Source organism: Betta splendens, chromosome 19 (assembly GCF_900634795.4).
Source record: "Betta splendens chromosome 19, fBetSpl5.4, whole genome shotgun sequence".
Classification (NCBI taxonomy): Eukaryota; Metazoa; Chordata; class Actinopteri; order Anabantiformes; family Osphronemidae; genus Betta; species Betta splendens.
Window position 1 is genome coordinate 5,045,041 of NC_040898.2, and position 15,514 is coordinate 5,060,554.

At 43.6% G+C, this 15,514-nt stretch overlaps 2 protein-coding genes across 2 annotated transcripts; both read right to left on the bottom strand.

The window, feature by feature from the left end:
• Positions 1–2,890: 2,890 nt before the first annotated feature.
• On the bottom strand, positions 2,891–9,969 carry vstm4b (V-set and transmembrane domain containing 4b). The gene is made up of 8 exons (XM_029135380.3): positions 9,697–9,969; positions 8,853–9,260; positions 5,907–5,960; positions 5,564–5,671; positions 5,429–5,462; positions 5,213–5,337; positions 4,889–4,953; positions 2,891–4,543 (listed from the first exon to the last, which is right to left on the bottom strand). The coding sequence occupies exons 1-8, from the start codon at positions 9,746–9,748 to the stop codon at positions 4,418–4,420; spliced, it is 972 nt and encodes a 323-aa protein (XP_028991213.1). The 5' UTR covers positions 9,749–9,969; the 3' UTR covers positions 2,891–4,417.
• Positions 9,970–11,234: 1,265 nt separating this feature from the next.
• LOC114846046 (transmembrane protein 273-like) lies at positions 11,235–13,726 on the bottom strand. The gene is made up of 5 exons (XM_029134792.3): positions 13,614–13,726; positions 12,603–12,656; positions 11,858–11,965; positions 11,725–11,750; positions 11,235–11,538 (listed from the first exon to the last, which is right to left on the bottom strand). The coding sequence occupies exons 1-5, from the start codon at positions 13,660–13,662 to the stop codon at positions 11,461–11,463; spliced, it is 315 nt and encodes a 104-aa protein (XP_028990625.1). The 5' UTR covers positions 13,663–13,726; the 3' UTR covers positions 11,235–11,460.
• Between the last annotated feature and the right edge of the window lie 1,788 nt (positions 13,727–15,514).

Below are 15,514 nucleotides of genomic sequence, written 5' to 3' on the forward strand. Positions count from 1 at the left end.
TGGACTTGCTCCTTTTATGTAAATTCCATGTTAAAAAAACTATAATAAAGTGTTTATGTACATTGATGTTCAAATGTAATTTTTACAATAAACAAACTTTCTCACCATTAATTGTGCTTCTTCAATCCAGTGGACTTAAAGGCAGGAACTAGACAAAAAGGACCAGGACTCCACAGATAACAGAGAATGAAACACTATTCCTTCATATTATAAGAAGCAGAGACTGTGGTTGTCCAGGCAGAAGCGGACACGCTTGCTTGTTGAGGAGACTGTCCTGGAATGACTTTGTCGGCCAGGCTTTTGTTTTCATCTGTTCCCAGGCAACTGCTGTTTGCTCTGCTTTCTGGCAGTGACAAGTGACACCAGGAAGCAGAAGTCATGAAATGACACTAACTGGAGTCAAAACAGGGTCTGGTTTCACCACCTGGTGTGGCACCTACTGTACAGGCTCGCAACCACACACACACACACACACACACACACACACACACACACACACACACACACACACACACACACACACACACACACACACACACACACACACACACACACACAGGTTGAACGTGTCAACTTTATACTCCTGTCTGCCAGTAGGTGGTGCTATCTTTGCATATATCACAGGATCCACACTGAACTCTGACACTCAGAGATATTGTTTCCCAAATTCCCAGAAGGATTATCAGGTGGTATATGACTTTAAACAAATATAATAAATAGCAAGAGAGAACGAACTAAACAAAATGTATCAGGACCAGTGGTACCTAAAAACCCTCCTCTGGTCTAAAGGATGAGGTGATGATTTAGATTCCACTGCCTGAGGTGCAGACAGCCTCTTTATTACTACCTTCGTCCTGCATGCCTTATTTTATTTTATTGTATGTAATAATTTAGGCTGCAAATATATTATAAGAAACCTCAGCAGTGGATGAGGAAGATGAAGAGGAATAGTAGATCCTCATCCTACAGTGCTTTCAGAGCATTTACATTCACTTATTGTATATATAAGGCACTGTTTATATTTAACTGGAAGGCAATATCCTCCGCATGAATGTGCTGCAAAAAAGCGAATTACTAATTTAGTTACTAAAATGTGAAGGTAGGAACAGTCACTGTGCGACGAGGCAAACGAGCGCCGCGCTGTGAGATTGGTGGGTGTTGACGAGGTTTCGTCCGCTGTCAAACGCATTAAGAGCGACTGTGCTGACTCAGCAAAACCGTGAGCGCTCCCAGCTTTTCTCTGAGCTCCTCGTCTTGTTTGCAGAAACCTGTTACTGCTCTCGTAGGAAAACATTTGTCTCCGACACCGTGTCGGCTGCAGGCGCCTGAGTTTAGCGTGTAGTTCTTGGCTTCCAGCACATTTCTGCACACTTTCATATTTGAATCCAATTGTTTAGGCATAATTCAAAACAAGAGGAAAGTAGCTTTTTGGGCAAAGATGAGTAAAAGCTTGTTGAGCATGTTTAGGAAAGCTGGCACCACACGGGCTGAGGCCTCCGTGTGTTTATTTAAGCTCTAAATGGATGTGGCTTTTCTTTCCTCCGTGGGACCGTTGTGCTGGTTTACTTCAGGCCTGGAAGGAGCTCCTTTCCTTTCCTTTCCTTTCCTTTCCTTTCCTTTCCTTTCCTTTCCTTTCCTTTCCTTTCCTTTCCTTTCCTTTCCTTTCCTTTCCTTTCCTTTCCTTTCCTTTCCTTTCCTTTCCTTTCCTTTCCTTTCCTTTCCTTTCCTTTCCTAGATGATAATTACCTCACAGGTAACATCAAAGCACAGCTTCGTTACTCTGCACCCTCAGTGTGATGTCATTCTCACTAGAAGCCCAGACTGGTGACAGGCCTCCAGCTGCTGAGCCTGAGACAGGCTGTTCCCCATTAGTTCTGCTTGGCATGCCGTTTTCATATAATAACAGAGTGAATCACAGCGTGGAGAGAAGACAGTCGCCGTTGCTAGACTAATAAATCTGGTAGTGACAGGCCTCCTCAGTTACCGTTTGCCCGTCAAACGCGTCCAAGCGGGAGACGAAGATGGAAAAACTCTTCTTTACTACTGTCCTGTCAATATTGAAACACTCAATACAGGGCGAAGCTTTCATCTTCATCTAGCCTGGTTAATCCCATGTGTTTTCTCCTCCTTTAAGTATAATCTCAGAGAACAGGCCTCCAGCTCTGGACACTGCATCAGCTGAACTCCCGCGTCCTCTGATTTCCACTTGCAAAACTCTGTCATTATATTGTTTTTGTGCACAGAGGCAGCCCAGCTATGCATTACTGTAACCACACAGGATATTTTGGTGACCGACATTACTATGCATTGTTTCTATGGACGGATATGACGGCATGAGACATACTGTAACAAGCACAGGTTTTGGATTTCGTTCGACTGTTGAGTTGAGCTCTTGCGAAATGTGCTGTTTTCTGCCCTGGGTCCGTCTGATGTTGTTTCTGTCTGTTCCTTTTTCAACAATCCGGTCTACTTCAACAAATTACATTTTTTAATCACTGCTTTATCCGTGTGTGTTTGTGGCAGACACGTTTTCCTCAGGGAGCCATGTCTCATGCCAACAGTGAGCTTCCCCCTGTCTTTTCCTTCAGACTGTAAATTGGTGGTTGCAAGTGAACTAAATGTAACATTTAGATCTCCCCTTCTCTCATTACGGTGCCTCCACCACCACAAGAGTAGCTGACACCCACCCACATCCAGGCAGCTGAACACCACCCCCCCTCAGGTCTACGCTTTATGCCAGCATGGCGTAAAAAGTAGGTGTCAAAGGCCAGAGCTATATGTTTTGCAGGATTCCTTCCTGTACAGTTGCAAATATATGGTCTAACTGACTGATAATGATGGATGATGTATAGCCATGATTCAAAACAGCCTGTTCCACTTGTACAAGATGTCACATTGTTGTCATTTATTTCATTCTCGCTGCTCACACTCATTCACTCATTGTTACACACGGCACAGTACAAAACCAAGCGGGCCGAACTTTGGAGCGTTTCTTCATGTAGAGGTCAGGGAAGGGAAAAGCACCAGGGAGAGAGCCGAGAGGCACAGTTCACACATATGGTTCTAGTTAGCCCATGTTGTGGTACGGTAGAAACTTTACAGTTCACAGCTTAAGTGTATTTAAAGACATTTCTACCCACCGCTGAAAGGCGAGAACAACAAATGAATGTACAGAGAAGGACACGATTGGAGAACAGAGGGCAACAGTGGTCACATTGTGATATACTGTATGTATAGTGAGCTGAACACACACCAGTTCATCCATAAACAAAAGGCTGATGCAGGAACTGGTAAAACATTTGTACTGGGAGTTAGAAATTGGTGTCTGGCACTGTTCTGAATCAAGTAACTGCAGGAGGAACGCCACATATGATATTGAGAATCGTGGGGGATGGTGGGATGTTATGATGGCCTTTTGTCTGGGTTTCAAGTTGAGTTAAAAAAAAAAAAATCCTAAACCTCCCCTTTGCTTTTCCATGCATGAATCCAGACGATCATTAGGTGGAAAACGAGACCTAAGCACTTTCACATGCAGATTTATGGAAGCAAAGCAACCGTAGCGTAGGTGTGTGTTTAGGCAAATGAGGCCTCTTATCTAATCTCAAACCAAACAACCCCATGATTAGACCTAATAGTTGCTTTAATATCAGCTCTGTGGAGTTGTGGTCGTTAGAGCACGGATGTTGTGAGGCGGATAAGGCTCGGAGGACACTTCAAGTAGTTCACACTTAAACGCGTCGATTCACATTCAGAACAATGTCGCTGCTATTCATTTTGTTAAATCGTCAGTCATCATAAATCACTAATAATAATAATAATTTGACATTTTGGGAAGATATAAACTGATGTCTCTGCTCTCTGTAGGATGTGTCAAGGATGGAGCTGGAGCCAAAGACACCTGTTTAGCCTAAAATACAGTAGCCTGAGTATAAAACTACTACTGTAACCTCGCATGAAGGTTTCTTTACATCATAGTTCACCGTAGAGAAAGCGCCTAGAAACTGGTCTCACAGGAAGCTGAAAGGTTTAACAGAACAGCTTCTTTTCCTCCTCGACTCAGTTCACCTCAGTAACATTAATGCTCATTAATCAACTGTGGAATGAAGACTTTAACCTGCTCATATCTGGTTACAAATAACACACAAAGCTCATCTGCAGGTTCAAGTTATCACTCCAATTATAAAAACTGATTAAAAAAAATTGATTATTAAAACGTTTCCCTTTCGTGTCTTGTTCTAATAAAAAGAAGTTATATGAATAAACATTTAAATTCATACATTATGTACAGCTCTGTCTGTAGCTCTGTCATCATTTGGGAGCATTTCCACCAACATGTTCCCCTCACGGATGATTTGAATATATAACAATACAAACTATAAATAGACAAGACTTTTTACATAAGGCGTGTGGGTTTGTCTCATAGCTGCTCCTCCCCAAACAGTATCTGAGCGTACACGGTGCCCCCACGCGACGCCTTGGGCTCCGGGATGGGCCTCACCAGGTCCAGCTCCGCGTACGTCAGGTTCTCCTCCACGATCTTCGGCTGGAGATGCAGAGACGGAGGAGGTGCAGAGGAAAGGGAGGGAGGCGGTGTCAGCCAATATACAGCGCAAGGACTTTTATGTAGAGCTCCATTAAAAACTAATGAGAGGGCGGAAGACTGGAGTTCAACACTGTTTGCTCAAATGAAACCGGAGTTGGGATGAAGCTGCTCCTGTTGCTGAGGACATTCCAGCCCAATATTTGATGCAGAACAGATTTGGGCCGCTGAATTATTTTACAGTATTAGCATCCGTGCTGCCATTAAAGTTTAAGAAGCATAATAACAATGCAAGTAGATGTCTGGCTACATCCAAGCTAAAAGATCTTAAAGATGCATAGAACTCACCAGCACTAATTTCCTTGGTTGTGGTTTTAAAAGTTTGGGTTTCCGTGTTTTGTCTCCAATTGGAGCTGCAGAGACAAAATGGTTTCATACATTTATATATATGCATATTATTTGTCTACAATAAAACCCCAACCCCACCATTATAACCTCAAAGTCGATAACCATACTTTCGTTCCCATCTCCTCATAAGATCGCTACGTTTTTACGTTTTTTGTTGTGACATAGCCTTTTGAAAAACATCTAAAATATTCAGACTTGGGTGTTTCCTGGAGGGAGCGCTGCCCCTCATTTTTCCCACTACAGTGAATGCACCGCGGCCTTCACCTTTGGCAGGTATCTCTGGAGGTAAGTCCTCTCGATGGTCTCTGCTCCTTCTCTTCCTGTACCTCCTCTCCTTTTTGGGCAGAGCTGGTGACATGCTGGCCACACTGGTCACCGTTTCCCCTGAGCTGGAAAAGGTTTGATTTGCAAAAGATTCATCAACATTAGTGCAGTTAGAGTTAGAATTAAAAGCAAAGTAAAACAGTGTTAAGTTCATACCTATTTTGGGGGCTTTTGACCAAATTGTAGTTATCTGCAGGGATATGAAGCATTTAGAAACAATAAGCACTTGTAGAATGTGGTCATTGTATTCTGAGGAGGCCAGTGGAGGGTCGTGTTAATGTGGCTGCTGACCTTTTAACCTCTGCTTCCTCTGTATGTACTGGCAGGTTACCATCAGTGTGAACATGCACGTGCACAGCAAGCCCACGGAGCAGATCAGCACGGCACACAGGTACACATCTGGAAGGCACAGACACACGCTCAGAGGTCAGAGGTCAGAGGTCAGATGTACGGCTATTTAAAGCTCCTGGATAGGCTTTGGGTTGACTCATTCTCTTCCTGCTGTCTGCATACTGAAATGCCAGCTAACCACACACACACACACACACACACACACACACACACACACACACACACACACACACACACACACACACACACACACACACACACACACACTATAAGTATGACTTACCTTCAAATAAGCTCCACAGGCTTTCTTTGGACCCGCTGGCTGGTTGAATGTGCACTATTAACGGAAATAAAGACAGAAAGGAAACACGTGACGTCCACACAATCATCACTGTGACCTCCCTGCTGCTTGATTACATGGTGGCTAGAGTTTAAATAAAGCTCACTGTAGGAGGACAACAATCCGAGGTGGGCACGCTCCTTGCCTGAGTCTGTCTTTGATTCTATGTCCAGAGGCTTTAACCTCACATCCACAGACATCCCAGTCAACAAGGTCTGGTTTCAGGGAGCATCCTTAGAAAAGCTAATGTTTGTATTTTGCAAAAAACTGAGATAAGATAATAAAGCCTGAAGCTAAAATATGATATGAAGAAACAATTCATTCATTTATTTATCCACTATTTTACACAGCATGTTTGAGGTAGTTATGGATTATGATAAATATAAACAAGGCACTAAAATATTAAATTCAAGAAGACCTATAAATGGGAATTTCAGGTTTTCAGCTCAAAATAGCTGAGAGAAAAAATGTTTCCCATATTTAACCCCAGACGTGTGTTCATTCCTCCACCCAACCTGACCACAGCAGTCTTAACACTGCTGGTAGGAAGCTCGCGAAGTGACGCCCACCACGACGGACAGGCTCGACGCCGACACGGGCCCGGAAACGCTTCCACAGGCACGGATGCACGCGAACGGAGCAAGAAGACCTGGAAACGCGCCGGAGGAAGTCCTAGCAGAGACAAATAGTCTCGTCCCAGATCAAAAGCTGACACTTTCACGTAGCCTGTGTTTCTGAACAGCGTATAAAAGGCAACGTTTCTTTGCAAAGACGGACGATTTGACAGTAAACCACTCTGTCAGTGCAGCAGCTGCACTTGTTGGACCCATCGGAACCCCTGTTTCGATCTTGTGATGGGATCTACACGGCTCTGCTTTATCTTTGCCTACAAAAGGCTTTTTACTGCCGCTCTCGAACGTCTGAGGGCGGTGGAAACAGGCCGCATGTTGTTCCTGAGCCACACAGTTGCAGACTGTGTTTTCCACTTGTGGCTTCCTTTTTTTTGTGTGTGTCTCTGCTGTAAACATCTACGGTCCGAATGGACTGCAGCTCATAATGATGCTCTGTGTCCTCGGCCTGTTTAAAATGACTGCATTATAAATGAAAGGAGATGAATGCAAGTACACAGATGTGACAAAGCTTCACATACAGTATAATTTACCCTTTAACTCTCTTTTGTATCCAGCATCTTTCTGCAGTTAGTCACTGTGGCCCTAGTATGAATAAAAACAATGCTTGATTTGATGATTTCCTAATTCTATGCCCCTTTTCTGTGCTTTGGACATTTTTAAAAGATCTGTATTCAAATTTTTTTTTTGGAAACAAATATCTGTGTTGAGTTTGTTTACTACTATCAAACCTGTCCCAACCTCACAGACGCTGTACTTTTATAGCAGTAGCGACTCGTAATGGGACCTTCGTGTGTCAGACAGACTGTGGAAACACCTGGTCACCTAATGTTACCCAGCCACAAGAAATTCCATCAGATTGACGTCACACATAAAAAGTCCTCTGCTGTTTTTAACCCAAAGTGGGGGGACAAGGGGCAATGGTCCCGAAGGGCTTTTAAGCCCCCAGATGTGCTGCTGATGCTTATCACGGCCGTCAACCGCTGCTTTGGACATTAGGGAGAAAAAAACACTGCCTGCTGCTCAGAGGAAACATTGCTGCTTTCCTGTACGAGCTGTAGATTGCAATTACCCGGCTTAGTTCCTGGACAGTGTATCTGTAAATCATGTTTAAATCGGGGCTTCAGCTGGAACACGACTAGAATTGATTCACTCGTTTGTAAAGTCGAACAGTTACAAACAGTCATTCTCAGGAGCATGAAGTCTGACACAAGCTTGTTGTTGTCGGCTCGAGCTCGCAGACAAAAAGGCTGCTCTGCAAAGTGGGGCAAAAGGGAGCAGAGTAGTGGTCCATTAAAGCTTCTTTTGTCCCAGGTTAAATGAATCAAAGTCCATTAAATTCCTACAACTGGAGAAGTAATTTTTAGTAACTAATTTACCTGTAAAGTTATATTTTCTACAGTAATTGAAGTGTTTATCCAAAAATGTCACAGTAAGCTTTTTTCTATTATTATCAGTGAAACCTCAGTGGACCGGCTCGTACCAGGATGAAAATAGCTCTCCACATCCTTGACCAAGAGCCCGACTGCCCACGCGACAAAAACATCACACCTTCCTCAGCACAGCGGCCTCTTGTTCCACTTCTGCTCCCTCTTTGTTTCTTCTCTACGTCTGCTAGAGGAAACCCCAATGTGGGTCCCATCCGCGTGTGTATGTGTGTGTGTGTGTGTGTGTGTGTGTGTGTGTGTGTGTGAGTCAGCGGTGGAGACCCCCAAAGTCACGGCCAGGAGGATCGCATCGCTGGAAAATGTGGTGAGCCAACTTTTTGCTCCATGTGGAAAAGAATCGCTCACGTTTCTAGATGGACTTTGTTGAGCTGGATGTGAACTCTCCTCATCTACTGTGTGTATTCAGATGAAAGCATGTCGAGTGATTCTGCGCGGCGCTCGCCACCAGCGGACGTGTCATCCATCCCATCGTGCGATCTCTCTGAAGTGCCGGCGGTGCCGCTGAAATCTCGCGCTCCCTCTGCTCTTTTTCCAACATCTACTCAGTCAAGACCACAATTTAAAGCAGCGGAGGATCCGTTTCTCCCCCAGACGTGAATTCAACCAATGACAGTTCCCCTCCAAAATCAGAACCAGGCCTGAGCTCAGCGAACCCACTTCAATGACTCCTCAGCCAGATGAATTAAATCATCCTATTGTGGTTGGAGAAATTGCTACTAGCTATATTTCTGAGCAGATTCAGCACATTCATTTCACTCATAAACATCCCCAAACAATAATATAGTTGGAGGCTTAGATGGATGTAGTCTCACCTCTGAGTTCAGTGGATGCGCTGCAGTTGGACGAGGCCTTCCATCGGTCCTGGTGCTTTTTAAACTCCTGCACCCGGCACGTGTAGAGGCCCCGGTCGCCCTCCGACACGTTGAGGATGAGCAGGTCGAAGATCTTCCCCTGCTTCACCACCGTCAGCTTCATCTTGGGCCACGGGAAGCTCTTGGTGTAGTTGCCGTAGAAACGGGCCTTCCTCATGTTGACGCGGGCGATGAGGAGCTCGTCCTCCGGCCGGCCGGCACCCGCAGGTGTGAAGGTCCACTTCACCACGGGCAGGGCGGCGTTCCGGCGCCGCTGGGACACCACGCAGGAGAGGGTGATGTTTTGACCCTCCTGGGCCACCGTGAAGGGGGAGGGGCTGACGGTGACGTTGATGGCTAAACACCAACCTGCAGAATAATGGTTACGCTGGTTATTGCAGAAAGCATCACATATAGTCTGCCTCTAAACCTACAAACATGTCAGTGCATTGGCTAAACGTAGTGGGATGCTGGGTAATGTAGTGTTTATGGATTCAATCAAACTTTATGGCTGAATATGCTTAATAATATGTCACACACGTAATTGAGGACAGCTGATGATCCACATGCAAGTTTTTTCCTTTCACACAAGTTAGATGTTTATTCTGACTTGTGTTTGGGTTTGTTTTTAGTTTTTAAACCCCACCTCCTTTCAATGTCTGCACATATTTCAGCAGAAACAACTTTTAATACACACACTTGTGCTTTTCTCCAACTACTTCAGCCCAACATCCTCACTGAATCTGGTAAACACTTCGGCTTCACCATTTCCACATTGGTATGAAACAAAATAAACCTTTCCTACCTCCGAACAGTGTGTGAGTCAGGAGAGCAAAGGCCACGGAGGAGAGCTTCATTTTCCACAGCTGCAGCCTCCATAAACTCCCAGTCAAATGCCGCTGAAAGAGAAAAGAAGCCCCAGGTTTCCTCCTCCTCCTCCTTTTCCTCTCCTCCTCCTCTTTTTTTCAAAGCAGTGGCTTGTAATATGAAACATTTGACGCTCTGCTTCTGCTCAGAGCCTCCTCCCCGCTCCTGTCACACACATTTGGCAGACCCACACACGCAATACGCGCTCGCACACGTACACACTTGAGCTGCTTGGGAGTTAGAGGGAATCGCAACATCCTTTGGCGGAAGGAGGAGAGGGAGGAGCCGGCGGGTTTATCTGATGCACGCTGGGCGAATCACGCTTCCAGCTGTGGAGGACAGGCCTCCGTCAGGGCTTTTATTTTGAAGCACACACACATGCTAACAGGGGGGGGAGGGAGGGAGCTGGTGTGTGTGGTCATCATCATCAAGGCCAAAAAAAATGTAAGAATTTTTCTCTTTTTTATTATCTCTCTTCATACTTTATATATAATAAGTTCTCATGGTTTTGGGGGCAGTTTCTCCACTTGTGCAGGAGAAATGCCACAATGTAATATTAGTATCTATATCATTTTTTTATGTGCATTCATCAATAGTTGTGGTCTAACATTTGCTCTCCTCTTACCTGAGTAGACGTTGAAATCTCTCCTCTTGCTCTGGACTTAAAGCCCATTTTCCAGCACAAAGCCACAGTCTGCGCAGAAACGCGGTCAAGGTTGCATCCCTCCCTCACACATACACATGCTGCCTTCCATGTTTCCCTATTTGTTTTCTGTTAAAAATGCAGTGCAATGAGAATCACACAACAGTGACCACGGACTGTGGTCTGTGGTCGAGCTAAGGCCAAACATTCTTCATACAGAACTAGAGCTAGTTTGCTCTAGTTTCACTAAACACTGACAACATGTGCTAACTATTAGTCCGTGCTTACACGCAGTTGCTGAGTTTATTGTTGTTATTGTTACGGTACTGTGGGTTGTGTATGATTTTCAGGATTAGGCCTTTTGTTTTTCTAATGATGGATCTCTGGATGACTTTGTTTTTACAATTAAGATGTCACCGAACATTCACCTTCTTGTGCTACTGTACATTATCATAACGCACAGTGTTATGATAACACCTAAATCAGACTTGTTTAGGTGTCAGACTTGATTTGTTTCACCAAGAAATTAAAAAAGAGATACTGGAAATTAAAACATTTTCACATTCTCTGAGAGACCCAAAAATGTGTTATGTGAATCAGATCTGGGTCACTTTTATTTGTCATTTTATATCTAGGTCCCATATAAAATTAAATTAAGGATATTTTTGAATTTGCATATTCATGCCACTAAATGTTTTTTATTACTAGTACTAGTACAAATCATAAGTGATTTGTTCAAAAGCTTCTGTGATTCTCAGAAACTAGACCAGTTTAAATGTTGTATTTTAAGGTAAATGTCGCCACCTTGTGGAAAAGACATGAAGTGCTAATAGGAAGGGATGAAAAATCCAACATCTGCAAATTGCTTTATTAAAACTAGGGTCAATTAAACGCTCTACAGACAAATAAAAAACTACATAATAAAATGTTAAGACCCTTTATTTTAAAACCGTAAAGACACGTGCTATTAAGCGACAGCCAGAGAAGGTAAAACAGTCTGGTTGGATATCTTAGAAGACAACAGATCGCTTTCTTCCTGTAAATCACTCTGCGTGACCTTTAACCCCGCACGTCATTGGACACCGTTGGCACTGGATTCTCTGATTGGCTCAGATGGCTCAAAGTGAACAAGTGGGGCTGCGGGTGGAAGCAGATACAATTTATGGGAGCATGTGTGTTCTGGGACAAACATATTGGTTCCAGTAAGAAACAAAACAGATGTTTCATAATCATAAGACATAACTTTATACTTTCTCTGTGTTCAATTTTTTATGCCGGCATAATAATAAGTATTAAAGATTATGTTTAAGAGTATTTTCATACCTCTGAGGGTCTCTTCATGCTTTCCTCTGGAAGGAAACAGGTCACATGTTTATATTACATTTAAAGCATAGTTAGCATGAATAATTTTCTCCTAGCTTGCAACAAATAGAAATGAACATTTTCTAAACCCCACCTGTGTAGTTGTCGTACACGTGTTGCCTGATGATGCAGATTTTGACTATAATGAACAAAGCAGCTAAAAGCAGGCCGAGGCCTACGCCGATCAGAACGTACTTGATCTCTGAAAAACAAATAACAAGCAGCGTTGGGACCGACAATAACAAACAGTGATGCAGTCTATCACATAAGAACACACACAAACACCACCCACGCGTGTGTTTGTGTGTGAAGGGGCAGGTGGGAGGCATCAGACGACTGACTAACGTTTGATTTCACAACTTGTTTACTCTGTGGAAAAAAATGTCTCAGTCATGGTCTCATGGTTCATTCCTCGTATTGGGTTTCATCACAACATGAATTGGAGCATCTAGGAATCACCAAGGGCTGGGTGGGTGGTGGTGGTGGGGTGCTGCTGCCTAGAGGCCTAAATCCACGATGACTGAGACATCATTTGAGTAGATTACTATAAACTAATAACTAATAATTAGATGTGAGTGTGTGTAGATTACATATTTTATTTTTGTGATTAATGTGTGCAAAATAATTTCCCTCTGGGATTAGTAAAGTTTTTTTAAAATCTTGAATCTCATATATTTAATAAAGTCTAAAAACTCAACTGTAACGGTAAAACCATGGAATCTGAAGCAGCCTGTGTGACTGAATGCATGTCTTTACATCAAGCCACCCACTGAGCTGTGACACAGATTCAACTCGACACCTACAGCGCGACCCCAGGAGCATGTCGCCTGCTGACCCACCTAGTTTCTCTTCAGAATCGTCCCCATCTCCTGTCACACTCGTCAGCAGACACTCTGAAACACCGAAATCGTTATTTTCAGGTCACAACAACAAAGGTATTCAAACCAACAGGAAGGAGCTCACGCCACAATGCTGCAGTCATCAGATAAGACTGATGTGTGACAGTAGTCTGCACAATTATTAGTGCAACGAGTGCTGCAAGGTACTCAGTGATCACAAAGGCCTTTAATGCAGGTGTAGTGTTCTGTAGAACTTCTTCAACATTGAAAGCTATGAGAATGAATGTTTTGCTCATGGGCACAGTGGCAGGAGTTCCCAGGGTCAGGTTCTGACAGCAGCTGATGCAGCGCCATCCCTGCTGTGCCAGAGCTACAGTGGTTAGAGAGGTTAACCTCTGACCTCTGACCTCAGATAATGTGAGTTTTACAATAAGTGGTTTAAAAAAGGAAATGACCAAACGTTAATGACACACACACACACTCACACACACACACACACACACACACACACACACACACACACACACACACACACACACACACACACACACAAACACACACACACACACACACACTGCTGTGCTGTTTCTGTTACTGTGTGAGTTTAATGCCAACTAAAGTGAATCGGCTACAATACAAATGATACCATTAGACAAGTCAGTGTTAGTGCCTGCGGGTTTGTAATAATAATTGAATCATTTAAACAGGAGAGAAACTGTTGTGTCGGCATGGACTGAATCTGGGATCAGCCATGCGGCCGTCTGTGCTTTATGGATCAGGTTCATGGTCCTTTCATTTCAGTGAGTGTTGGAGGAGATAAAGTTTCCCGTGACCAGAGTGCAACGTGTTACATAATGTGTCATGTCCAGTCTGGCATCGGACTGTGGCTCTACCGACTCCAGAGACGCTTACACACCGACCGACACAAATAACGTCCACTTAACGTTATTTTGCATTAACGTTAACACACAGCCCATTAACATGTTTGTTAGAATAGCAGATTCTTCTTACCGGTGAAGAGAACCGTCCTGATGAACGCTGACATATGAAACGCTCTCATGTCTCCTCGTGCTTCAGGCACTTCACTGACTTCTCACGTGTCTGAGTGTTTTCTCATAGATCACAATGAGTGACTTCCTGAGGTCGTGGCTTTCGAAGTTCTGCTGATTAAAAGATTATGGTTGTTGCGAGTAACGCTGAACTGCAGCTCTGAGGCACTTATACTATAAATGTTCTATTTTTTTGTCCTAATATAACTTTACTACACTGCATTTTAGAGCCAACATATATGAATCCAGATTTATTGTAGTGGACAGTTTTGAATATTGTTTGATTTGCAGAAGCAGATTCGAAAGAATTGAATTATTATCAGGAATAACTTCTCGTCATTACGTCAAGAAGCTAAAGAAACCTTTGCTGCTTTAAGCATTTGTGTGTTTTCAGTTGTACTGTATGTGTTTGTGTACTTTCATTTGCACCTGTTCGACCACTCGCTGTATCGCTCGTCCTTTGAGCGCTAAGATTACTTCCATTGGTGGAGGTGGGAAAGATTCATTAGCCAGATGTTGATAGAGAAGACACCCAAACATGATACTCATCAGATTCAATAAAATATGAAAGGTCAGTGTCTCTGCTGAAACTAGACGAGACCTGATACAGCAGGTATGGACGTGACACATACTCAGCCTCAGACCCAGAGTTTCATAGAGCGTTTGGCAGCTGGTGTTCATTCAATGATGATATAACTGCATTTGTGGAGTGTTGATAATCACTTCTGAGGGGCTGACATATGATGATATGTCGATATGGGGGTATCATTTAGATGCAAAGAGAAATTATTTCTGTGTATCTGATAAGGTTATATCCAATGTAGCTCAGACAGTTCATATAAATGGATCAATCATCTATCTCTTTATATCCAAGGTCTACATACAGTATTATTTATCCCAGCTGTCCTACAGCCCCAATACCTGGGCTTTACTGGTTGCCAGTTACCTCTCTGCCCGGTCCAGTTCTCAGCGGGGACGTGGGAACATGAGCCGTGCTGCTGCCGGCTCCCCGTGGTTTCGCAGCCGACCATAACATGTGTGGGTGTCAGTCATAATGGAACAAACAAAAGTTGGGGTCCTGTGTCTGTCAGACTGGACTTCACTGCTCGGTGTCTCCTTTCCAACCTGTGTGCCTGCTTCAAAGCTGTTTATATAGACCCAATACAAATGGGGATGTTTATATATTTAATAATGAACATACTATGATGATATAAACTGTTTTCTATGGGTAACCAGAGAATTATTGATTTTATTTTTGGTAAAAATCCAAAGTGAATAACTCCTTTGCTGCTTGCTAATGAAAAACACATTGGATTCAAGTTATGGTCATTGGCTGCTGAAGGAGGGTTGGAGGCCAATGGAGAAAGGGGAGAAATAGGCCAGAGGAGGAGGTTCGGTATAAGAGGGGAAGGAGAGGCCACAGCATGAGTGCAGACTGTAAAAGGGAAATGCTCTCATATACAGTATCTCTGCTCACAACATAATATCCAGCCAGTGCTTCAGGTTCAAGTGCTTTTCCCTCTTAAGAATCAACAAACAGAGAGGTACATACAAAATAAATTTTGCTTTGAAATAGAAGAAAGCGTTTTGTGTGAATGTCTGTCCTCGCTGGAAACTTGGGGAGGATTTTCAGAGTTTCATCTGTAGGTTTACTGAGCTAATTTACCTTAATTTTAAAACCAGTTGGAGCCGTCAGGAGCGAGGCGGCCTGTTACCTTATGAAATCCAAGATGACAGAAATAGACTGGCTTAAATATGGTACCTCCATGGACCACAGCCCTGTGGATGCTGGTGCCTTGGAGTCATGCGGTTGTTGTTGGGGCCAATGTGGCTCAACAGACAGTTTGAGCCAGTGCATTTATT